This window comes from Canis lupus, chromosome 17, assembly GCF_011100685.1.
Source record: "Canis lupus familiaris isolate Mischka breed German Shepherd chromosome 17, alternate assembly UU_Cfam_GSD_1.0, whole genome shotgun sequence".
In the NCBI taxonomy this organism is placed as follows: Eukaryota; Metazoa; Chordata; class Mammalia; order Carnivora; family Canidae; genus Canis; species Canis lupus.
The window spans coordinates 39,855,503-39,880,576 of record NC_049238.1 but is presented as its reverse complement, the minus strand read 5'-3'; the positions used below and the strand labels follow the sequence as shown (position 1 = coordinate 39,880,576).

At 44.7% G+C, this 25,074-nt stretch overlaps 2 protein-coding genes across 4 annotated transcripts; one reads left to right on the top strand and one right to left on the bottom strand.

Moving 5' to 3' along the window:
- Positions 1 to 8: 8 nt before the first annotated feature.
- On the top strand, positions 9 to 6,884 carry MAT2A (methionine adenosyltransferase 2A). Its single transcript, NM_001287067.1, is given in 9 exon segments — positions 9 to 206; positions 2,380 to 2,457; positions 2,545 to 2,667; positions 3,170 to 3,282; positions 3,372 to 3,515; positions 3,681 to 3,899; positions 4,117 to 4,299; positions 4,450 to 4,583; positions 5,257 to 6,884. Coding segments are annotated over 9 exon segments (1,188 nt in total). The 5' UTR covers positions 9 to 115; the 3' UTR covers positions 5,360 to 6,884.
- A 373-nt stretch (positions 6,885 to 7,257) lies between these two features.
- On the bottom strand, positions 7,258 to 20,225 carry GGCX (gamma-glutamyl carboxylase). 3 transcript variants are annotated; one of them, XM_038561579.1, is made up of 15 exons: positions 20,083 to 20,225; positions 19,345 to 19,515; positions 18,031 to 18,189; positions 17,539 to 17,704; positions 15,642 to 15,720; positions 15,118 to 15,224; positions 13,860 to 14,023; positions 13,286 to 13,551; positions 13,005 to 13,136; positions 12,452 to 12,603; positions 11,854 to 12,023; positions 11,509 to 11,639; positions 11,080 to 11,227; positions 10,717 to 10,912; positions 7,258 to 10,251 (listed from the first exon to the last, which is right to left on the bottom strand). In XM_038561579.1, the coding sequence occupies exons 1-15, from the start codon at positions 20,123 to 20,125 to the stop codon at positions 10,059 to 10,061; spliced, it is 2,277 nt and encodes a 758-aa protein (XP_038417507.1). In that variant the 5' UTR covers positions 20,126 to 20,225; the 3' UTR covers positions 7,258 to 10,058. The 3 variants fall into 3 exon arrangements, with proteins under 3 accessions (XP_038417507.1, XP_038417509.1, XP_038417508.1); XM_038561580.1 differs by having other exon boundaries at positions 10,059 to 10,251; positions 20,021 to 20,160; XM_038561581.1 differs by lacking the exons at positions 18,031 to 18,189; positions 19,345 to 19,515; positions 20,083 to 20,225 and adding an exon at positions 17,059 to 17,290 and having other exon boundaries at positions 17,539 to 17,692.
- Positions 20,226 to 25,074: the final 4,849 nt, after the last annotated feature.

Below are 25,074 nucleotides of genomic sequence, written 5' to 3'. Positions count from 1 at the left end.
CGCCGCCCGCCCGAGCTCGGTAGGACGCTGTCTTCTGCTTGTGCATTTCGCAGTCGTCGCCTCGCCGCTCCCTTTTTTCTCAACGCCACTTACGCTCACCGCTACGAACACCAACATGAACGGGCAGCTCAACGGCTTTCACGAGGCGTTCATCGAGGAGGGCACATTCCTCTTCACTTCAGAGTCTGTGGGGGAAGGCCACCCAGGTGAGGTGACGGGCCCTGGAGCGAAGTGAGGGGCGGGGCGTGGGCCGGGCCGGGCCGGCCGGGCCCCGCAGGTGGCAGTGCCCACGCTGGTTGCCCTCGCCCGGCGGGCGGTGGGAAGAGCGGCGGCCGCGCGCTTTCCTCGTGGCGCCGCCGGTGCCGAGCGCGTGGCCGCCGCTCCCCTCCCCCTTCCCTCCTCTCCTCTCCTCCCATCCGGCCGCGCGCCTCGGCATGCGGAAGATTCCAGAAAACGAGAAGGGCGGGGGCCGGGGCAGCTGTGCTCCACTCGGGGAGGGCACTATTTCCTCATCTCCGCCCCGCCGTCTGAAAGTCCTCGAGTGGGCCGCCGGCCCCGAGCGCTCGCGTCCGGGCCTCGGGAGCGCGCGCCCCGCATTGCAGCCGCAACCACGTGTTTGCCGCATGTGGCATCTGGGCTAGGGGGAGCCGTCTGGCTACCGGCGCGCTCGGGTGTGCGGACGAGGGGGCCCAGGCCACCGGATGGCTCCCGTTTCCGTTAATTCCTTGTTTTGGGCCATTACGGCTCCCAGAAGACGTTGGCCGTGCCCTTCGGCAATATATGGCCTTGCCGTCAAGGTGACAGCCTCCAACTAAATATAGCGCAGGTTGGGGAAGGCCTTTCCTTATTTGGATGGCGTTTGAAAAGGATAGGAAGCATGAATTAAGCGTAAGCTGTCATTGCGTTGGATTTCCCTTTAAAGTCTTTGGTGCTTTACCGTCAGGCAAGGTTTTACCGAACAGTTCCTTCTCCGGGCTTTGTCCACTAGTCCGCCATTATGGAGATCAATTTACACGTGAACGAGTGAAGCTATTTCAAGGAACTCTGAATCTCAGCCTGAAAACATCATCTGATGAAGATCACTATTTAGCTCTATTGGTTCTGCCTTTTCTTAGGATAACCAGGATGACATAGTTATCTAGTCGAATGGTTTTAAGGATCCATTTCTGTATACTAAGTCTACTGTGCCTCTGATGAAATCCCACAAGCATCAGCCTAGTGGTGTAGGAGAGGACAGACATCAAGATCCTGATTAGGGAAGGTCAGGTGTTCTGGTGTGGGTTACCCACCTTCCCTCAGTGTTAAGAACTTCACACATATTTGACCCACCTTTTATTAATATAATCACTTAAGTCACAGGCATTTATAGCAGTTCATAAAATAAGCCTTGACCTTCCCACTTGACTGCGATATACATTTTGCTTTAGTTACGGATGGTTGTAGAAAATTCAGGAAAGTGGTAGCTCAGGGGGAGGTATTTCTGTTCTCTCACTTTTTAATAGATGGCAATACAGTGGGGAAAGAAGGATTCAAAATACATTTGGATATTTTTCAGTTTGTTCAGCTCATGTTCCTGGACTACACCTCTGGCAAAATAAATATTTTATTCCTTCTGTTTGTAAAGTGTCCTTTCATTGTTTTTGACTCTTCAATTGACATTATCTTTTGTTGCTCTGATTAGTGTTCCTTAGGATCAGGGAGAAATTGATAACAAGGAAAAAAAAGTTCCAACTTTCTGGTTGGTTAGATTTATAATGAAGACTTTAAATTTGGGGGATAAAATGTAAGTATGATTGTCCTTGAAGAATAACACTGTAGAGTGAAATGTTTCCCAGCTTTGCTTTGGGATTTGAATATAAACTATTCTGCTTTAATTTGATTAATTTCAATTATGTGCCTGTACTTAGTTAACAGTGGAAATTGTATTGCCTGGGAACTTAATTTTTCAAAATGTTTGAAATACTTTAGAGATGGGATGAAGTCCTTCAAAGGTTAAGGTGCATGTATCACAGGTTAAGTGTATTAAACGTGTTGGGCATTCTGGCTAATCTGAGTCGGTGAGCTTGTGGTTCATCTATATTAAGACTGGTGTCAAGTTTTCAAGTAATATGCAGCATTATATCCAGCGTTTATTCTTCAGGCACATGGTTTCTGGTAAAGCTCTGCTTTGATTAGACAGCGGTTAAGATCTCCGTACTTGAAATACCATTGAATTGTATGATTGAAAATGGTTAAATTGGTAAATCTTACATTCTGTAGGTTTTACCACAATTTTTAAAAGCTCTCCCAAAGATCTGTACAGCAGTAATTATAAGGCTGCATGACCTACTTCCATTGATAAGATAAAGAGATTGAGCCAGGAATTTCTTTTTCCCCCAGATAAGATTTGTGACCAGATCAGTGATGCTGTCCTTGATGCCCACCTTCAGCAGGACCCTGATGCCAAAGTGGCTTGTGGTAGGTTCTAAACACTGCTTATCAAGGTAACATCAAGAAAACTACTTTGTAAGAGTGACATCTGAGTGTGAACTTATCTTTTATTAGAAACTGTTGCTAAAACTGGAATGATCCTTCTTGCTGGGGAAATTACGTCCAGAGCTGCTGTTGACTACCAGAAAGTGGTTCGTGAAGCCATTAAACACATTGGATATGATGATTCTTCCAAAGGTGTGTTTTAAGGAGTTGGCTTTTCTAAGCTCATTTTCCCAAATATTTTCAACCCTCTTTAGCTCTTAGTTCCTGCTAACCTGTAATTCCAGTTGTACAGTGTTATTATCCCTTTTGTTCCAGCCCTGTTCTCTGAAAGTTCTAAGTGTTGCTACAGGTTTCCCCTCATCCAAAAATAGGACATTTCTTAAGAAATTTGTAGGCCGAAACAATGCAAAGCAAGGCTTCACTTTTACAATAGACATACGTTGTTAGTACATAGTTTTTTCATAAAAGCAAAAATCCTGCATATTTTTTTTTTTCAGTTAATGAAAACAAGTACTAGTGTAGGTCTTTTTGTTAAAATGAGTGAAACACTATTGAAAAGTGTGTGTGGGGGGAGGGGGGTATCTGGATTTGATTTCTTTAGTAGTAGTTAAAATTCCAGATACTTGTAAATAGAAGGCATAGGTATTGCCATGGCTCCTTTTTTTTTCTTTTTAAGGTATTGTTTTGTTTTTAGGGTTTGACTACAAGACCTGTAATGTGCTGGTAGCCTTGGAGCAACAGTCACCAGATATTGCTCAAGGTGTTCATCTTGACCGGAACGAGGAAGACATTGGTGCAGGGGACCAGGTACCTTGGTATAGAGTCTGTCTGCATCTCTTCTATCATTAAATTCTGAAGCTTGGACTGATCACATTGGTGACTTTTTCCTTTTTTAGGGTTTGATGTTTGGTTATGCCACTGATGAAACTGAGGAATGTATGCCTTTAACTATTGTCTTAGCACACAAGCTTAATGCAAAACTGGCTGAACTACGCCGCAATGGTACTTTGCCTTGGTTACGCCCAGATTCTAAAACTCAAGTAAGTGATGATTATAAACCTGGATTGCATTGGCCCAGAACGTCAGTAAAGTTGTTTAAAGCTGAGAAAAAACAGTATTTATCCTTTGTATTATAACTTAGCTTTGTCTTGGTTCTCTGTCCTGTCTAATAAATTGATGTTCTGGTCATGTGCTTTGCCTTCAAGGTGACTGTGCAGTACATGCAGGATCGAGGTGCTGTGCTTCCCATCAGAGTCCATACAATTGTTATATCTGTTCAGCATGATGAAGAGGTTTGTCTTGATGAGATGAGGGATGCCCTAAAGGAAAAAGTCATCAAAGCTGTTGTACCTGCAAAATACCTTGATGAGGATACAATCTATCATCTACAGCCAAGTGGCAGATTTGTTATTGGTGGGCCTCAGGTAAGGCTTTATAATACAATTCCATTTACTTTTTTTGAGTTCTGTAACGGTTACTTGCAGATTTGGCTACTACCACCTTTTTCTGGATTTTTATAAGTCTGCATGTGAATCTTCTGAGGATATTTGAGTGACAGAGAATAGGTGTTTAACAAACCCGACCTAGAACCATTTATTGGAAAGCACTAGGTATAAAGTGACTTAAATCCTGTAATTTCAGGGTGATGCTGGTTTGACTGGCCGGAAGATCATTGTGGACACTTACGGCGGTTGGGGAGCTCATGGAGGTGGTGCCTTTTCAGGAAAGGATTATACCAAGGTGGACCGTTCAGCTGCTTACGCTGCTCGTTGGGTGGCAAAATCCCTTGTTAAAGGAGGTCTGTGCAGAAGGGTTCTTGTTCAGGTATATACTCTTTTATATAACTGGGAGTGACTAGAAAGGCATGCAAGTGGGAGGGCATTTAGCGTAGTATTTCTTTTTTAAATGCCAGCATGTTACATAACTGTGTGGGTCTTTTAATCACTGACTCTTATGACATTTGAATCCTTTTAGGTCTCTTATGCTATTGGAGTTTCTCATCCATTGTCTATCTCCATTTTCCATTATGGCACCTCTCAGAAGAGTGAGAGAGAGTTATTAGAGATTGTGAAGAAGAATTTTGACCTCCGCCCTGGGGTCATTGTCAGGTAAAGATGGTAAAGCCTATTGCTAGTGAAAAATGAGGGTGTGGGTGCGTGTGTATATAGGAGATATATTCAAATCCGAGAAGGTGAAGGTGTGAAGACTCAAGTGGGGAAATGTTTTAATTCCTGGAACTGTTGATGTTATCTTTAAATTGCCTTTAGTAAAGGCTTATATTAAGAAAAATCTAAAATTAACAGTGTTCCATGGCTTAGACTAACCACCCTAACCACCCTAAAAAGAAAGTCTTCCACATTTGATACGGGGATTTGTGCTTGTGTTATTTAAGGATGTGTATTTTACCTAAAAGAAATTAGTGTACAGTTAAGTGGGATATCAAGGCTGCTATAAAAATAAACAGGGTGTGGGCATGGGACCTTGGTAAGTATGCCATAATCTCAGATGAGCTTTTGATACTTGGAATTTCTCAGAATAATGACAAGTTTTCATATTTGTTGAGCCAAGGATGGAAAAACAAGAACTATAGTTACTAATAAGGACTGTGCGAGGAGTTTGGACACCAGGGAAGTAACAAACACTTCTGCCACAAACTTTTTTCCTAGCAAACCCCAGAGAACTGAACTCATTTGCCAGAACTCTTGAAAATGAGTCTTGCTGATTGTTTTGCTTTATTTTAATTGAATGCTACATATTAAGTTACGGACTTGTATATTCCAGGGATCTGGATCTGAAGAAGCCAATTTATCAGAGGACTGCAGCCTATGGCCACTTTGGTAGGGACAGCTTCCCATGGGAAGTACCCAAAAAGCTTAAATATTGAAAGTGTTAGCCTTTTTTCCCCAGACTTGTTGGCGTAGGCTACAGAGAAGCCTTCAAGCTCTGAGGGAAAGGGCCCTTCTTCCTAAATTTTCCTGTCCTCTTTCAGCTCCTGATCAGTTGCAGTCACTCTAGTCAATGACATGAATTTTAGCTTGTGTGGGGGACTGTAAGTTGGGCTTGCTATTCTGTCCCTAGGTGTTTTGTTCACCATTATAATGAATTTAGTGAGCATAGGTGATCCATGTAACTGCCTAGAAACAAACCAACAACACTGTAGTAAATAATGCTTTTTGAAATTGAACCTTTGTGCCCTATCACCCAACCTTCTAAAATCCTAATTGCATTGACTTCCCCACCAAATGCTGAAAATGTCCTGTAATGTGCACGTAAAGTACTTGTAGTTCCATTATAGCCTCTGTCTGGCAATGCCATAGCCCTGTCAGCATGAATTTGTAATGTCTTGAGCTCTATTATGAATGTGAAGCCTTCCCTTATCCTCCCTATAACTTGATCCATTTCTAATTATGTAGCTCTTTGTCAGGGAGTGTTCCCTATCCAATCATTCTTGCATGTAACGCAAGTTCCAGTTGGAGCTCTAGCCTGACATTAAAAAAAAAAAAAAAAAGGCAGTTACCATTAAACCATCTCCCTGGTGCTTATGCTCTTAATTGCCATCTCTTAAATAGCACCAAATCAAAATCTCTCCACTTTCCAGCTGTCTTTTGGAGGACGTACGTAATAAGGTTTTTACTTAGTAAACCAATCCTATGCATGGTTTCAGCACTAGCCAAACCACCAACTCCTAGCTCTAGAAAAACAGGCACTTGGCACCCTTGTGATGTCATACAGAGAAGTCACAGGGCAGTACCTGAGGGTCTGTAGGTTGCACACTTTGGTACCAGATAACTTTTTTTTTTTCTTTATAAGAAAGACTGAGTACTCCACACTGCACAATAATTCCTCCCAGGGTTTTAACTTTGTTTTATTTTCAAAACCAGGTCCAATGAGCTTTCTGAACAGCTGGTGTAGCTACAGAGAAACCAGCTTCCTTCAGAGAGCAGTGCTTTTGGCGGGGAGGAGGAAATCCCTTCATACTTGAACATTTTCTAATTGCTTATTTATTGTATTCTGGGGTATGGCGTAAGTACAGAGAAGCCATCACCTCAGATGGCAGCTTTTAAAAGATTTTTTTTTTTCCTCAACACCATGATTCCTTTAACAACATGTTTTCCAGCATTCCCAGGTAGGCCAAGGTGTCCTACAGAAAAACCTTGGGTTAGACCTACAGGGGGTCTGGCTGGTGTTAACAGAAGGGAGGGCAGAGCTGGTGCGGCTGGCCATGGAGAAAGCTGACTTGGCTGGTGTGGTACAGAGAAGCCAGCTTGTTTACATGCTTATTCCATGACTGCTTGCCCTAAGCAGAAAGTGCCTTTCAGGATCTATTTTTGGAGGTTTATTACGTATGTCTGGTTCTCAATTCCAACAGTTTAATGAAGATCTAAATAAAATGCTAGGTTCTACCTTAACTGTGTCCATTATTCTTTAAAAGTGTTTTGGTATGCATATGCTCTGAGAACATATTCTTTATCCCTGAATAATTGTAATCTTTTGCCTGGTTCAGGGAAATTACCTCAACTCCTTTCATCCATTACTGCAAACATTTTAACAGGTTTGTAAATTCATACCTAGCACTAAGAAAAATGCCCAAAATTTGAGGTGTTCATCCATCATTGCCATTTTGGCTGATGCAATGGTCAAAATCCATATGTGCTTATTGCAGCAGCCACTGAGCTGCCAATGTCTTAAAATTGCCTGATTAAGGACCTAAAACATGGAATGGGAATGTTCAATCTTAAACCCATTCCTTTTTAGCTTTTCAATGTGGAAAAACAAAATGAGTTTTTGTGCCTTAAGTATTAATCCCTTTATTATAAACACATGTTAAAGGCGGCAGGTGACACACAGTTGGCAAAATTTTTGAAGAGTGGTAAGGGGCTTACAAAACATCCATTTTATGTTAAAGTGGAAATTTGAACATCAAATTAGTGAAGATGCTGTACGTTTCTAAAGCCTTTATTCTTGTAGAGGTTTACTACACAAGACCTTGAACCATCCCTTTTTAAGCCTAGGAGCTAAAGTACAGCAGCCACTTGGCACATGTTTACACTGGCATGTATGAAGTAAGTGGTGGTTCAACCTTTTTAATTGACCTGTAATGACTCAATGCTTGATTACACTTATTTGGAGGCTTAAACTATGTTGGGAGAAGAGGCAAACCAATCTTGAGTGAAAGTCTCAATTTTTTTAGAGAACAATGTGTTGCTGTCAAATAGCAACATGGCTGGCCAAACGGAATTGGGGATGAGCTGGCTGCCCATTGGCTGGTGGGATAGCACCAGAGAAATTAAGGTTAGGTTCAATATTTGCTAGGAAGATGCCGTACCTTGAGAAGCTCTAAACTAAGAAGGATCTTTGTAAAGGCCTGTCTTCTGTGTAACAAAAAAATTAAGGTTGAATAAATAGTAACCAGCCCCAAGAAGAGCAACCAAGGTGTCAAGGTGATGGTGACTGCAAATGGTTGAATATCAAAAGTACGCAACGTTATGGAATAAACCTAAACTGTTTGGGTTAGAAGGAAATATGACCTATGAAGTTTTGAAGGGATGACTTGACAAGGGATAAAAGATCCAAATGCTGGGAGTGGAGTAGAATGAAATGGAATACTAAAGCCTGGCTAAAAGGAGATTGATAGCCCATTCCTAGAATTGCTGCACAGGACCAGATTCCTCCTGAAATGAACTCATTTATTCCTTTGAGCTTTTCTTAAATGTATCAAGATAACCACCTTTCTGCTGCATCTCACCCCAACACTTTCATTGGAGAAAAGGTGGCATACTAACGGTTTTGGGATAGCATCCTTGCCTATATTAAAACTAGTTTGGTAGGAGTCCCTTTCCCTAATGAACTACTTTTCATACCAGTCAAGTAATGAATGGGTGGGAGAGTTGGGGGTCAAGCGCAGGGGAACAAAATAGAGCTGAACTCCCTGGCAAAGGACATTGTGCCAAAGTATATTGTCACTGAGATCAACAAAACTTAAAAAAACACTTTCCCTCACATTGCTCTTACCAACCTGTGGCACAGCTACTGGCTAGCTAACCCACAAAATGCCTTGTAGGAATCCGGTCAGGCCCAACCTGCACAATTGCATCTGATCTGGCCTTTTAACTGAATTCCAATATAAAGGCTGAAAGAACACAGAGGTAGTAGAGATGAATAGATTGAAGAGGTAGAATTGATACAACTTGGAATTTAAGAAAGGTGATAAAAAAGGATGAATCAAGGCTGAAGATTCAGATGACAAAAAAAAGAAAAAAGAAAAAGATGCAGTTGCCATTCACTAGTAAAGGAGATGCAGGTCTGAGTTGGGGATGAACAGAAGTTCTGTCTAGGACAGAGTGAAAGCTTTGTGAGATCCCCAAGTGGAGCTAGTTAGGTCTATAGGTATATGGCACAAGGAAGCAAGCTAAGCAGCAGCATAATCATCCTGAAGTGTGTATAGGGAGAAGGCAGCTGCCTAGTAAAGAACCACTATCTGAAGAGGTGGGCGTGGGGTGGGGCATGGGAAGAGAAACCTGAAAACAAGAGATGCAATTCTTTATCAAAATTACTGGGACTGCCAATTTACTGCTAGTCTTTGCTATGAGGCCATGAGCACCCAAAATAGAAGCCTTTGGGTTTTCCTTTTTTCTCTATGCATTTCTCACTTGCTAGCCCAATGCCCAAGGAATTGAGGTGCTTCCTCAATCACACCCTGTGCATCCAAACCTACAAAATAACTTCAAACATGTTCTAATCCATCACCAAGTTTGGTTAATTCTTACATCATCACATCACTTTCTTCTCACCAAAGGCTAGAATAATGCTAAATTAACACTAAGCTTGAGAGAGCTACTACTACCAATCATCTAAATTTCCTTATTAGTTTATCTTTGTCCTATTCTCATTGCTGCTAGTGAAAAACTGGCTGTCCCCATAATAAGCACAATGAAGGAGAGAAGAGAAAATTACTCTCTGCATTCAGAACTTAATCACCATCTTAATCTTACCTGTAACTAAGACAAATTTTAGTCTACACTATTTCATAATTATTGTCAGTGATTCTGCAAATTGCAAGAGGCAGGGTATGCGACCCTAAGTCAAACAGACAAAATTCAAACCATCAATACATCTCTTATTAGGTGTTGTCTTTGAGCAAATTTATCTCTGAGCCTCACTTCTTCCAACTGTAAAATAGGGCTAATGGCCAGTAAGGACTAAATGCAGTAACACAGGCAAAATGCGTCACACAGTGTCTAGCATATAACAAATAACTTGAGAACAGGCACTATTGTCATCATGGTACATTAAATCTTTTTCGCTAAGGGGCCAGTCACTTTAAACCTGACTCTTACCCCTTCTTATCCTAGAAGGGCATTTTCATATTGATTTTAAACCCCTCCTAACCCCTCAACCTTGATGTGATAAATCTTATCCTTGCTTCACTTCCTTGGCTCCTCTAAGATATCTTCTCTGAATTTAAAAGAACTATAAACAAGGAGGAAAAATGTCTAAAATAACCATTTCTTCACATTTCCACTGCATAGGTTAATGGTCCTATGACTGGTTGCTCCCACATCTGTATCCAACATCTGCCCCAGTCAGAACTCTGAGTGGACAGGGTCAGAATTCAGCTCAGAAGGATTAGAATTTGAAGAATCTGTGTTTGAATGACCCGACTCTCCAACTGGCTCAAAGGGTCGCAAGTTTGCATAAGTCACCTCTTGGGCCAGCTGCTCCAGGGAAGGGCGACCTAATGCCAGATTTCGAAGTGAGATACAAGTCATCAGGAAGCTGAAAAAGAGGAAAAAGGCCACACAGTCCAAACTCCTGCTTCTATGTAGGAATTCCTGCCAAAGCCCTTAGGATTCCCTGGTCCTACGTCCTCTCATTTAGGCATAAGTGAAAATATCCCCACAGTGACCCACCCATCCCAGCTGGAAGGGCATCCCACTCTTTATATGGTCTGGTAAAGGATTCAACAGTGGAATAGGAATAATCCTATTATTGGTGACAGGATGAGGCAAAACAAGACAGCAGGCCATCAGACAAAGGTCATTTACTCTTTCCATTAAACCAGGGAAAGGAAACTGGAGAGGGGGAAAAAGATTTTCCCCAATGAAAAGACTGTCCTTTCCTGGGAGTGTGTGTCCTGTCCCATCCTCCTACCCCTGGCCCCATTACCTTTACCAGAGAAAAGTTACCCAACTTACCAACATCTTGATGATAATGACCAGTACTGCTGTGGGTAAAACTTACCTGCGGCGAAAGATATAGAGCTTCCGCAGCAAGAAGCGGGAGAGCCGCTCATGGAATGGGGTATTTCTCCGGCGTTCAAGCTCTTGGAGCCTTCGCTGGCGTCTAAGAAAGGTCTGAACCAGAGGTGTTGGCTCAGGGCCCCCTTGCACTTCCCCTTCCAGCAGAGGCTGCAGCTCTGGAGGTAAAGGCCCCGTTTCTGCACAGAAGATGGCAAAAAGAGTAATCACTGAGATCATTCTGTTTTAGAATTCTCCTTTCACCAGCCAGAAGCTTCAAGTTCATTCTCTGATGGCTAGATCCTCAATCACAACCCCGATTTCTCATAACCAGGAGCTTTCCCAGCCCAACTCTTTATATACTCACCAGTTCCATTCTCCACCTTCTCTTTTAATTCTTGCAGATAGGCCAGGTCTTGCTCCAGTGCAAGCTCTGTAGTATTGACGTAGATGTACATGTAGCAGGAAGGACCGGGTGATATCGTATACACCTTATGGTACTCTCCAGCAGGCAGCTGACAAACGGGAAGAAATGGATATATTTCACTCTCTGATCTTTCCCTCGGCAGCCTACGGGCTTCCTACAATACCCACCGTACCCCAATCCACTCCCACCCTGCCCCGCCAAGGCATCTTTCTTCTGTGTTTTAGAGTCCAAAGGAACTGACTTCTGGAATCCTGGATAAAGAGGTTCACAGCCCCAAGGACCCTTGCATTTTGATCTCCCTTTTAAGCCTATAATAAATTAACTCCATTTATCTAAATTTTTCTGCCATTGTTAACTGCAGCGAAATACCTGCATTTTTTCTCCCTCGTGAAGAGTCTGATTCTTCTGTTCTGCCACCAGCTCTACAGTCACCTCCCCTTGCAGCAGCTGAATACTAGTGTTGCCTAGGTCTTCACTCACAAAATTCTCCAGGTGCAGCCCTGCCAGGGGCAACAAAGTTCCCTATCCCATCTTATGGAAGACAAAATCACCCCCAGCCAGAATGGAGACATCACACCTTTACTGCTGCCACCAGTCAGGTTTTAAGAACCTTCCTCCCACCAGGAATGCCCTATCCCCCTCGCCACATGCAGTGTCCTCAGCCAAGGAAGCCACAAAGAAAGGCAGCAAAGCTTTCTTTGCTTTCCTCCATACCAGGGAAATCTGCAATGAAGACCACCTCTGTGTGGTTGTCCAGGCTACTCTTGATTTCCTGTAACTTGGTCCTCCAGGGAGACAGGTCCATCAACAGTGGCTGCAGCCAAGGTGTACGCTGGAAGGGGGACCAGGCGGCCTGCACAATGTCCACACGAGGGTCAAAAATCCTTAGGAAAGAAAACCATGTTCTAAGGAGACCACAGCCACCTACTCACCAGAATTTCTGGTTTTGTTCCTTTCATCACTATTCCCACACAGAGGGAACAGGGTTTCCAGATAGAAGAAATGGCTTATGTCACCATGTCTGAGGGCAGAGAAAGAAGAAAGAGATTCTGGAGCATAGGGAAGAATGAAAGTTAGTGGCCACCTGAGAATTGTGTTAACAGCTTAAAAAAAAAAAAAAAGGTCAGTTACCTTTCCTTCTGGTTGATGGTGCCCCCTGCTGGAAGCAATCAGCTATGCCCACAACCAGGCGAACAGGGACATGCACCAGAGGACAGCCTTTCAAGCAAGACAGCACTGGGGAGCATGGGCTATTCGTCTCGGCAAAAGGAGTGGGACTTCCATTTCCCCCTTCTCTGTCCCCCTTGCCCACCTCTGCTGGAAGCGGTCATTGATGGAGACCCAAATATCAAAGTAGATCTGGGGCTCAGTGACATTGTACTTGGGAAGCAGGTGGCTCAGGCAAGTGGCATATTGCTTCAGCATGTCTGCATGATCCTTCCATCGCCGGCTCTGCGTGAATACCTGCCCCAAACCCCCACATTAGTCCCACCTCATCATTATCCACCTCTCGGATAGGTCATGCAATGCACTGCCAACAGCACTAAGAGATCCCTGCCTGGTGCCTGTTTTGAGCAGGAAACACACACACACAAATGCACCCCAGCCCCCCTAAACGTCTTTGGGGAAGAATTTTTCACTACTAGGCTTTTTATACTTACCTTTCCTAAATCTAATTTCAATTCAAAGGAAATGAACGGCACTGCCGTATTTCAACTTCTACAAAAGAAGGGTCGGTCAACCTGGCTCCTGAGAAAGGGCGGAGTGGACCCAAATGTGTTTTATCATTACGTTTCGGAGGGAATCAGACCCCGACACTCCAGGGAGCTCTGAGGAACTTAAGTGGTCAGCACCACACATCTTACCCCAGGGTTAAGGTAGCCCAGCTCGCCAGTGCGGCCGTCCCGGTAGGTGATCTTCACGTGCTGGTGGGAGCGCGAGTGCACCATCATGTCCCAGGAATAGCCATACAGCCCATTTGTCCAGTTGTTATAGCCCTGAGAAGGTAGGGCAGCAGCAATCAGCCCGACAGTTCTCCTATTTAACTCCATCCTCAACCAACGCAGCGCTTGCAAACCAGCCCCCACACTTCCCCTACTGCTCTGCCCTCCGCCACTTCCCCAGCTAACCCCCAGCCCACACATACCTGGGTGAGGAAATGGGAATAGGGCAGGAAGAGCTGCTCCAGGAGGTAGAGCAGGGTGAAGGCAGCACTGAGCCGATGGCGCAGCCCTGGCTTCTGGCCACCTTTGGCCCGGCTCCTCTTATACACGCAGGACATACTGGGCTGAGGGGCAGCTTTGAGGGGCAGCAGCTCCTGCAGCCTTTCGGGGAATCGAGATACTAGCTTCCGGGGCCACTCAGGGGAGCAGAAGAGAGGGCTGCTGGCCAGCATGACATAGGGGAACATGCCTAGGAAAGAGCAGGGAGAAAATAAGTGTTTCAGATGCTGGGTTCAGCGGGGTGAACATGGGTAGTCCCCTCAACCCCCTCTCCTTTGAAAAACCTCTCCCAAGTATTCCACTTGTGATGAAAGAAGCTATTAGCTAGAGTAGTCGGAGTTCCCCGAGATTCCTTACTTGGCAACATTCTAGCTGAGCCCAGAGGCCCTGGTTCTCACCGCCTGTTTATTGCCATTTCAGGGACTGCATCCCCGTGTCCCACTGTCCGCACCTGCACACCTGTGGCTTCCCACCTCCTACCAGACCACAGGTACTGACCGATGCTAAAAAGCTGGGAATTCATGCAGTGGAAGTAGGACACGAAGAGGAGACCAATGGACCTCGAGGCATCAAAAAAGAGCAGGAAACCAGCTGAGAGGTCAAGCAGCAATCCGCACCAGTGTACCACTAGTAGACTGGTCATCTCCTCGGACAATACTAGTCTGCAGACACCAGATACAAAGATCAAAGGTCAGGCACCAGCCCACTGGGGAACCCAGCATTTCCAGCACATTCACAGCAAAGGTACCTCTGCCACCCTGTCCTCACCAGAGGAAGTACCCCAGTAGGCAGATAGAGGAACTCCACATGAAGACACCTATGGGAGAGTTTCCAAGAACCTTTCATTTCCACACACTTTAGGTGTTCGATTTTTTTCAATATACCATATGTGATAACCAAGGACAGATTTCCTAGGGCAAATCTGACTGAGAATGAGTGTTTGGGGGTGGGGCGTGGATTCTTCAATTCTTCACGGAGGTTATAAAAGAAGAAACTTTAAAAGGTAAATGTCTAATTAACATAGTAAAGTCAAATGTTTGGAACTGGAAAATAACAGGGAAGAGGAAAAAAGAAAGTAAAATATGAGGAATGAAAAAATGGGAGGAAGGCAGAAATCGAGAGGCAAACCTCTGTTTTTTAAAGAGTTGGCAACAATGGGTTTGTCAGGACTAGGATGCTGACCGTCCTTTTCTTTTTTTTAAATAAGATATTATTTATTTATTCATGAGAGACACAGAAAGAGGAGGAGACACAGGCAGAGGGTGAAGCAGGTTCCTTGTAAGGAGCCCGATATGGAACTCAATCCCAGGACCTCAAGATCACAACCTGAGCCAAAGGCACTCAACCCTTGAGCCACCCAGGTGCCCTGCCTGCCTTAGAAGATGGACAGTACACTGGCCAAGGTATCCTGGCAAGAGGCTAGGGTGGCCACACAAGGCACGGCACCACCCTTGGTGGCTGCTGAGAACACCAACTCATTCACCAAGTCACCTTATTCTGATTTTCCTTTCCTCTTTTAGTTTTTTTTCCCTTCGTTCTTGCCCATACCGTACATCTCCCAGGGGCTGGGAGGACCTAGATGTTTTGGTATCATTGACTATGCCTTCTGCTGAATAGATAGATGAATGGACAGAGGAAAGCCTGTGGCAAATCCCGGTAAAGCAGGAACAGCAGCCATTACGACAGACCCGAGGGAGGCGAGGCCCCCACTGTGCACCTGTGCCCCAGTGAGAACTCCGCCCTGACTGCCACTCACTTGAAGGGACTGAAGAGCCAGTGCCGGGACAGATACTCCATAGAATAGCCTTCAACCCAGTCTGCGTCCAGCTTTTTCACACCCGCAATGAAGTACACAATGAAGATCTGCCATCGCAAAATGTAAAATGAACGTTCAAACCAAAAAGAACCTTGTTTTCTAAGAGTATCAAAAATAACATGCGTTCTGATCAGAGTTCAGGGCCTATGGAAGATTAGATTCATTCAATTCACTCATCCAACAAGTATTTATTGACATTCTATCAATGCCAGGCACAGTATTAGGTACCAGGGAAAGTCATGAAGCCTGGATCTCTCATAATGATGCTAATCTAGCAGGGAAAAAGTTCTCTCCTTCCATGACGCAATGAGAGAACCCACAGACTAGGGGACTGGAAACAGTCAGCCTTGCTTTCCAGCAAAGGGGAAGAAAGGGAAGATCCAGGGAGGCGGAGTACAGTACCAGGAGGGCCATGCTGACAGTGGCTGTCAAAGAACACTCCCCTCTTTCCTAAAATTCCATACCTGGCCACGTAGCATGGCATAGTTCCAAAGGGGCACATGGGCATTCCGCTTACGAGCATTCAGCAGGCCGTCCACAGACCTGCACCAAGGGAAATAAAGATTAAGGAGAACTTCTTAGCCCAGTACATTTCTACTTTTCGTTTTTAAGTGTAATTTTCTATCCCGGGATATCTCCCATATCCTGTCTCGACCTCTGGGCTATTCTGAGGCTCTTGAGAATCATATGAGCAAATTTAACAGTGATCATTTTAAGTTGTAACAGAAAGATTACTAGTGAGTTATAACAACAAACAGTTCCATGTTTACCATTAGTTAGTAAATTAATTTGTCTTCATGTAACAAATCAGGAAAAGGATTACTAGAATATGCTAGAATATGATTGAATTTGAAAAATAATCAATTTGAGGGAGTATTTAAAAAGGTAAAGGTGTATGGAAATACATAGTGCATTTAAGAAAAAAAAATTATCTAAGGCAAACTTTTTATAGACCTAGATGCCAGGATCTAGTGCTGGAAAGTACCTGCTAACAGCTTACCTTGAGAGAGAACTGATAAGCCTAAGATACTAAGACTAGACACATTCTGGGGAGGCAGAAGCAAAGCAGGTTTGAAGAAGACAATGATTGAGCAGAGAAGTTGGCGAAGGAGCAGCTTACACTTATGGTTAAGAGACCTGGAATCTATGGTCAAGGAGACCTGGATTCTCACTTGTGTCTCTTACCCTCATAGGTGACCTTAAGCAAATCCTGTACTTTCCTAGGCCTAAGCTTCCACTTCTATAAATAGAGCAGCACTATGGGCCTCATGGCATTGTAATGAGGAAAAATTTTAAGTGTTTAGTCTAGTGCCTCACCAAATGGAAAGCCCTCAGTAAGGGAAAAGTATTTTTTCAAATTGTGGAAAAATTATAAAAACGAAATTTTTCAGAAGTATTCTGTCAAAATTGTCTCTTAATTTTATATTATCAGAGCTGGGCATTCTGAACAAGTTTAAAGGTTTACAAAAAGGCAGCTCGGGTGGCTCAGTGGTCTAGTGCCACCTTCAGCCCAGGGTGTGATCCAGGATCAAGTCCCGTGTCGGGCCCCCTGCCTGGAGCCTGCTTCTCCCTCTGCCTGTCTCTGCCTCTCTCTCTGCGTGTTTCTCATGAATAAATAAATAAAATCTAAATAAACAAACAAACAAACGTCTACAAAAGGGGTATCTATAGGCATAATTAATGACTGATAAATCACTAACAAAGTCAACGTTTGAGATTTTTCTCCTATACTCATCTTACTAACATGTCATATTTGCATATTTGTTTTTCACTTAATAGGAAGAATCCCTAGAGGTCATCTGCTCTGCCACCCTATCTCCAAATAACTTCACTACCTCCCCTGAGAGATGGTCACCTAAGCCAGAGGTTGGGGAGGGTTACCTCCTCCCAGGACAGCACTGCTGAGCAGCCCTGGTGGGCCCTCTCCTTCTGACATGACTCTGCCTCACAGCAACTTCTACTCTTGGCTCTAACTCTGCCCCTCTGGGCTCACACAGAGGAAGTCTGCTCCCTCTTCCACATGACCACCCTTGAAGTATCTGAAAACATCTATGTCTGGCTTTAGTCTTCTCTTCTTCTAAATGGGTTACAGGAAGTGGATAGATCAGGGCACCTAGGGAGATATGGAAAGAGTAGAGGGGGTGGGAATGGAGCCATTTTGTTTTTTGTCATCCCACGTGCCCCAACCTAACTGACCCTTCCCCCTCCCGAATTCATCCAAAGTGTGACCCTGTAACCACACTTTACAAAGCATGGTTGAAAATATGCTTGCTGGGGCATATTCTAGGACCTCACCGGGCTCCTACCACTGGTCACCATCCTGACCCAGCCAACCCCTCCCCCTTTCCCCTAGATTCATACCAGTAGTGGTTTGCATCCATGAATGTCAGCTGAAAGGCCAACAAACCATACAGATAGGAGTGGTTGTTCCATGACGTCTTGTCCAGGAGAAACACATACCAGTATGGCAGCAGGAATAACACACAGCTTATCCGGTAGCACAGGCCCAGCATCATGCCCAGTGCCCCTGGGATTTGTGAGGGAGAGGATTAAGAGGTCAAAGGGTCACCACAGGCCCAGCTCCCCCAGGACAGGCTGTGGGTGGGATTAAGAAAAATCACTGGACATTTTATAATTGTTAAACCAAATAAAAATCAAATGTTATTTTAATACTTTAAAAAAGACTTATGAGGTCACAACTCAGATGACACACAGGTCAGTAGGATGAAATTATGAGTCACAGCAGAAGGGAAATAATGAACCCAAGACTTTGGTCATTCATCAGCATGCTTTGTATTTCTGGGCTTTAGGGAGGCCAGTCAATTCTCCCATCTCTCCCATACTTTCCCTCACCCAGAAACATGATGGTATAGACAAGATACATCCAGTCAAGTGGTAGTGGTTGCAGGGCATTCAGCAAGGGGAAGCGGCACACATCCAGCCCGTCCAGGTATCTTCGGTCCAGGGAACTAAGTCCCCGCTCTTGGGGAATGTCCAACACCATCATCAGCCCTGAGAAGGCAGTTAGGGAGGGGCTGTTAGGCCTCAGCAAAGGAAGCAGTAGAGTATACTGGAATATAGCTGGATGCACTCAACTCCAGGGTCAGACTTTTTACCTAACCCTGGCTCTGCCATTTATTCATTCAATTTATAATAATTACTGAGTGCCTACTCTGTGCTAGGCATTATGCCAGTTTTGTGACCTCAGATGGCCACTGTACCTCACTGAGCCAATTCCTCATTCCCTATGTGAGAAAGGGACTCATAATATTCTACAGGGTTACCAGGATAATTAAGTGAGAAAAGTGCACAGAATGCTAAAAAAGCTGTTCAGGATTTGATTTTTTTTTTTTTTTTTTTTTAGGATTTGATAATTTAAGGTCTGTCCTACCAGCCCAGAAAAAGTGTTCTAAGGTGGTGTATTTCAACCTTCTCCGCTTCCCAGCACACCCAGAAAACAGTATTTGGCTTACCACACTAGAGCAAACAGAAGGGGCTACTCAGGTCAAGAAGCCAGTTCCAGTTAAGGCAGGGTTTCTCAACCTCAGGACTACTCACATTTTGGGCTGGTTAATTATTTGCCAGGAGGGACTATCCTGTGCATTGCAGGTCACTTAGCAACATCCCTGGATCCTTAGCAGATAACAGTAGCCAATTTCCCTTCCCCCAATCTGTGACAAATAAAAATGTCTACAAATATTGCTAAATGTCCCCTGGAGAGCAAAACTGCCCACCAGTTGAGCTACGGGGACTAAGATCTCACCACATCTGTAACCAATTCCAAGCATACATGCTGTGGCCCGAGTTAGGAAACTCTGGATTAAGTTGTCACAGCCAAAATGTCTGCCCTGTCACACCTGCTATTTCTCTGAGGCCTAGTCCTGAGTAGTTACTGGGCAACTTCAGGCTACAAGCAAGATGGGTCTCTGTTCCTCTGCCTCTGTATTCCCTATGGCCTCAGATCAAGGCATTTGTAGCCTCCAAACCCTAATCAGGGGCGACAATGCTGGATTTGATCCTAAACTCCACAAAGATCTCTTCCAGGATATCTTCAGGTCTGGGGAAAAGGGAGGCAAGTCACTAAGTAAGTAACCCAGAAACGCACAAGGGAGGATGGTTATTCTCCCACCCACCACCACACTGGCCCCTCCCAGAAACTCGATTTACCAAAGAGAAAACGGAAGACGGCCAGGCTGGCAGGATCCGTTGGTCGATTCAGCAGAGTTACCAGTCTTCCCCAGCTGGAAACATCTGTCCACTCAAACCCCAAGAGCTTCCCCATTCCGCTGCCCTGACTGGGCCCTTTAGACTGTCCAGCCTTGTCTTTCTGTACTTTATCTGCAGGCAACAAACAAAGTGTGTGTGCAACTGTGGGGATGGAAGTGCTTTAAAACTGGCTCCGCCCCATGGGGGACACCTGGGTGCCTCAGCGGTTTAGGGCCTGCCTTCAGCCCAGGGCGTGATCCTGGGGACCCGGGATCCAGTCCCACCTTGGGCTCCCTGCATGGAGCCTGCTTCTCCCCCTGCCTGTGTCTCTGCCTCTCTCTCTTTCTCTCTGTATGTCTCTCATGAATAAATAAATAAAAATCTTTAAAAAAAATAAATAAAATCGGCTCCGCCCCAAATCACAGAAAATACGGCCCCAACAGCCCCAGGGTTTCTGCCTACCAGGGTTCTCCCACTGATTTCTGACTACTGGAAACACCCTTGCCGTGCAGCCTCTCCTGGATCTCCCAGTTCCCAGAACCCCGCTCAGACCACAGTCCCCTCACCGCAAAGCTCCCGAGTGGGACTGCAAGCTTGCTCCACAACCCCCTTCCCGGGGCCCCACAGGGCATCCTACCGCCCCCGCCCCTTTGAGTCAGCGCCCCTCTCTCCGTCGCACGGGAGGACTCTTGAGCCTACGTGAGTCCGGCGGGCCCCGCGCGGACCGGGCCGACGCCGCCATGGGTCCGCGGAGGGAAGACGGCCACCGCACGAGCGCCCAAGCAGGGAGCGTCGCGTCGCGTCGCGTCGCGTCGCGAGGAATCGCTGCCCTAAGCCCCGCCTCCCCGACACATCAGCCCGCGCGCGGCCGGCCGGAAAGTGCCGGGACTGTCGTGAAGGGCTCTCGCCGGCGGCGCCCGCTCCCTGCTTGGCGGCAGGGGGCGGAGCGAGGGGGAGCCCAGGGGCGCGGGCTGCTGTCGCCTCACGAGGTGACCCGGGAGGAGGGAGGATACTCCCTGACCCGCGTGTCTTCAGCAGTCAGATCAGTCTTACCCCGAAGCGTCCCAAAGCCTGACGCTTTCAGCCCTAAAAAGTCAGTTCTGACCATTTCCCTGGGCCCCTCCCGCCCCATGAGGTCTCCTCCAAATTGTGTCCCTGCAGTGAGTGCCCCCAGACGTGAGCGAAGCGGGTGTAAATGTCCAGCTCTTCTTCAGACAGGCTGACCTCCGAGTTGAGGACGCAGCTGCAAGCGCTGTCCTGGCGTAGGGAGAGGGTGCGAGTTCTCCTTTATTCTCTCCTCCAGTACCAGCCGGGAACCAGGGGTTTGAAATCAGCTGGGGAAACCGGGACGCCCCTGCAGAGGGGATGTAGAATAGGGGCAGAGCGCAGAGTGTGTCGTCGATCGGGGAGGTTCCTAGAGGTGAGGCTTGAGCAGCACTGCCGTATCTAATTCTCTGCCCTGGAACTGGCCAGCAGGATCACAGGAAGGCATCCTAGAATAGCGGTTCTCACATTTTCTTGGTGTCAAGGACACTTTTACGCTGCTACACATTATTGAGAACCCTAAAGAGCTTTTATTTATGTGGGTTATATTTTTCCGCGTTTACCATATTGGAAATTTACACTGAGAAATGTTTAAGATATGTGTTGATTAGAGGGCAGCCCAGGTGGCTCAGCGGTTCAGCGCCGCCTTCAGCCCAGGGCGTGATCCTGGAGACCCGGGATCGAGTCCCACGTCGGGCTCCGTGCATGGAGCCTGCTTCTGCCTATGTCTCTCTCTCTCTCTCTCTCTCTCTCTCTCTCTCTCTCTCTCTCTCTGTCTCTCATGAATAAATAAATAAAATCTAAAAAAAAAAGATATGTATTGATATACTTAAAAACAGTAATGAACCCATTACATGTATACATAAATAACTTTTGTGGAAAAGGTATATTTTCCACAAAAATTGCACAAGTAGTACTATATTGTTTTACATGCATAGCTAATGTCTGGGGGCGCCTACGTGGTTCCCTCCGTTAAGCGGCTGCCTTCTACTCAGGTCATGATCCTGGGGTCCTGGGATCGAGCCTTTCATCTGGCTCCCTACTCAGCGGAGAGCCTGCTTCTCCCTCTCCCTCTGCTGCTCTTCCTGCTTGTACTCTCTCAAATAAATAAATAAAATCTTTTCTAAAAAGCTAATGTCTGGCTTAATTGGAACAGCTGGATTCTCCTATCTGCTTCTGCATTTGATCTGCTGTTCATTAAAGTACATGAAGGAAATCTGGCCTCACAGATACTTATTTGGAAAAAGGAAAGGTATTTTAATGACCTTTTTAGGTAATTGCGGGTATCCTCTGATACCACACCTAAACTTTATAAAAAGTGGTAGTTTTTCAGTTGGATATGGAATCTGAAACCATATCAATGAACCTTATGCTCTGTCACATTAAAATCATCGGTATATCTTGCACTTTGAACGAACCTTTTACAAAATCATACAATTGTTATTTGGAAAACATCGGTTCACTGAGTTACGCTGCTCTTCCAAATGCGGAGTCGCTCTCTCTTTTTTTTTAATTTATTAAAGATTTTTATTTATTTATTTATTCATGAGAAACACACACAGAGAGAGGCACAGACAGGCAGAGGGAGAAGCAGGCTCCATGCAGAGAGCCTGACGTGGGCCGGGATCCCCAGGATCACGCCCTGGGCTGAAGGTGGCGCTAAACCGCTGAGCCTCCCGGGCTGCCAAATGCGGAGTCTCTTAACTGTGTTAGGAAGCTACCAGGCTCACAGTGGCAGATAACAGGTTTTCCAAAATTCAAATTTTTATTTGAAAGCTCAAATTTTATCATTGGCAACAAATACTGTCTATTGTTTTCCCTGAAGGAACCGCCTTTCATTTTTTGAAAAAATATCTGCCAAATGTGCCAATTTGAATGACCATAGTTTGTCTAATATCCACAAGTAAAATGATGTTTCATTTTTTTAAAAAAAAAGAAAAAACAACAAAGGTACTCAACGTCTTTTATTAGGGAATTGCAAATTAAAACAACAATGAGATAATCATTAAAATGGTTGCAATTGGGATCCCTGGGTGGCGCAGCGGTTTGGCGCCTGCCTTTGGCCCAGGGCGCGATCCTGGAGACCCGGGATCGAATCCCACATCGGGCTCCCGGTGCATGGAGCCTGCTTCTCCCTCTGCCTGTGTCTCTGCCTCTCTCTCTCTCACTGTGTGCCTATCATAAATAAATTAAAAAAAAATAAAATAAAATGGTTGCAATCGATGACACTAAACTCATATCTCTCAATAGTAACTCTGAATGTGAACGGGCTTAATGACCCCATCAAAAGGCGCAGGGTTTCAGACTGGATAAAAAAGCAGGACCCATCTATTTGCTGTCTACAAGAGACTCATTTTAGACAGAAGGACACCTACAGCCTGAAAATAAAAGGTTGGAGAACCATTTACCATTCGAATGGTCCTCAAAAGAAAGCAGGGGTAGCCATCCTTATATCAGATAAACTAAAATTTACCCCGAAGACTGTAGTGAGAGATGAAGAGGGACACTATCTCATACTTAAAGGATCTATCCAACAAGAGGACTTAACAACCCTCAATATATATGCCCCGAATGTGGGAGCTGCCAAATATATAAATCAATTATTAACCAAAGTGAAGAAATACTTAGATAATAATACACTTATACTTGGTGACTTCAATCTAGCTCTTTCTATACTCGATAGGTCTTCTAAGCACAACATCTCCAAAGAAATGAGAGCTTTAAATGATACACTGGACCAGATGGATTTCACAGATATCTACAGAACTTTACGTCCAAACTCAACTGAATACACATTCTTCTCAAGTGCACATGGAACTTTCTCCAGAATAGACCACATATTGGGTCACAAATCGGGTCTGAACCGATACCAAAAGATTGGGATCGTCCCCTGCATATTCTCAGACCATAATGCCTTGAAATTAGAACTAAATCACAACAAGAAGTTTGGAAGGACCTCAAACACGTGGAGGTTAAGGACCATCCTGCTAAAGGATGAAAGGGTCAATCAGGAAATTAAGGAAGAATTAAAAAGATTCATGGAAACTAATGAGAATGAAGATACAACCGTTCAAAATCTTTGGGATGCAGCAAAAGCAGTCCTAAGGGGGAAATACATCGCAATACAAGCATCCATTCAAAAACTGGAAAGAACTCAAATACAAAAGCTAACCTTACACATAAAGGAGCTAGAGGAAAAACAGCAAATAGATCCTGCACCCAGGAGAAGAAGGGAGTTAATAAAGATTCGAGCAGAACTCAACGAAATCAAGACCAGAAGAACTGTGGAACAGATCAACAGAACCAGGAGTTGGTTCTTTGAAAGAATTAATAAAATAGATAAACCATTAGCCAGCCTTATTAAAAAGAAGAGAGAGAAGACTCAAATTAATAAAATCATGAATGAGAAAGGAGAGATCACTACCAACACCAAGGAAATACAAACGATTTTAAAAACATATTATGAACAGCTATATGGCAATAAATTAGGCAATCTAGACGAAATGGACGCATTCCTGGAAAGCCACAAACTACCAAAACTGGAACAGGAAGAAATAGAAAACCTTAACAGGCCAATAATCAGGGAGGAAATTGAAGCAGTCATCAAAAACCTCCCAAGACACAAGAGTCCAGGGCCAGATGGCTTCCCAGGGGAATTTTATCAAACGTTTAAAGAAGAAACCATACCTATTCTCCTAAAGCTGTTTGGAAAGATAGAAAGAGATGGAGTACTTCCAAATTCGTTCTATGAGGCCAGCATCACCTTAATTCCAAAACCAGACAAAGACCCCACCAAAAAGGAGAATTACAGACCAATATCCCTGATGAACATGGATGCAAAAATTCTCAACAAGATACTGGCCAATTGGATCCAACAATACATTAAGAAAATTATTCACCATGACCAAGTAGGATTTATCCCCGGGACGCAAGGCTGGTTCAACACCCGTAAAACAATCAATGTGATTCATCATATCAGCAAGAGAAAAACCAAGAACCATATGATCCTCTCATTAGATGCAGAGAAAGCATTTGACAGAATACAGCATCCATTTCTGATCAAAACTCTTCAGAGTGTAGGGATAGAGGGAACATTCCTCAACATCTTAAAAGCCATCTACGAAAAGCCCACAGCAAATATCATTCTCAATGGGGAAGCACTGGGAGCCTTTCCCCTAAGATCAGGAACAAGACAGGGATGTTCACTCTCACCACTGCTATTCAACATAGTACTGGAAGTCCTAGCCTCAGCAATCAGACAACAAAAAGACATTAAAGGCATTCAAATTGGCAAAGAAGAAGTCAAACTCTCCCTTTTCGCCAATGACATGATACTCTACATAGAAAACCCAAAAGTCTCCACCCCAAGATTGCTAGAACTCATACAGCAATTCGGTTGCAATCCAAAGCATCATCGATAACAAATGCTGGTGAAGATGTGGAGCAACAGGAACTTTACTTCATTGTTGGTAGGAATACAAAATGGTACAACCACTTTGGAAAAAAGTTTGGCAGTTTCTTATAAAAGTAAACATGCTTTTACCATATGATCCAGCAATTGTGCTCCTTGGTATTTACCCAAATGATTTGAAAAATTATGCCCACACAAAAGCTGTATACAAATGCATAGCAGCATTATTCATAATT

Excerpts from the sequence above, each read along its gene's own strand:
- GGCX (XM_038561579.1), bottom strand. The coding sequence starts at position 20,125 with ATGGCGGCGTCGGCCCGGTCCGCGCGGGGCCCGCCGGACTCAC. Across the intron at positions 15,721-17,538 it reads ATGGATGCAAACCACTACTG|GTCTGTGGACGGCCTGCTGA; the intron begins GTATGAATCTAG and ends CCCTTGGTGCAG. Across the intron at positions 11,228-11,508 it reads ACGAGGGAGAAAAAATGCAG|CTGCCTGCTGGAGAGTACCA; the intron begins GTATTTCGCTGC and ends CCCGTTTGTCAG.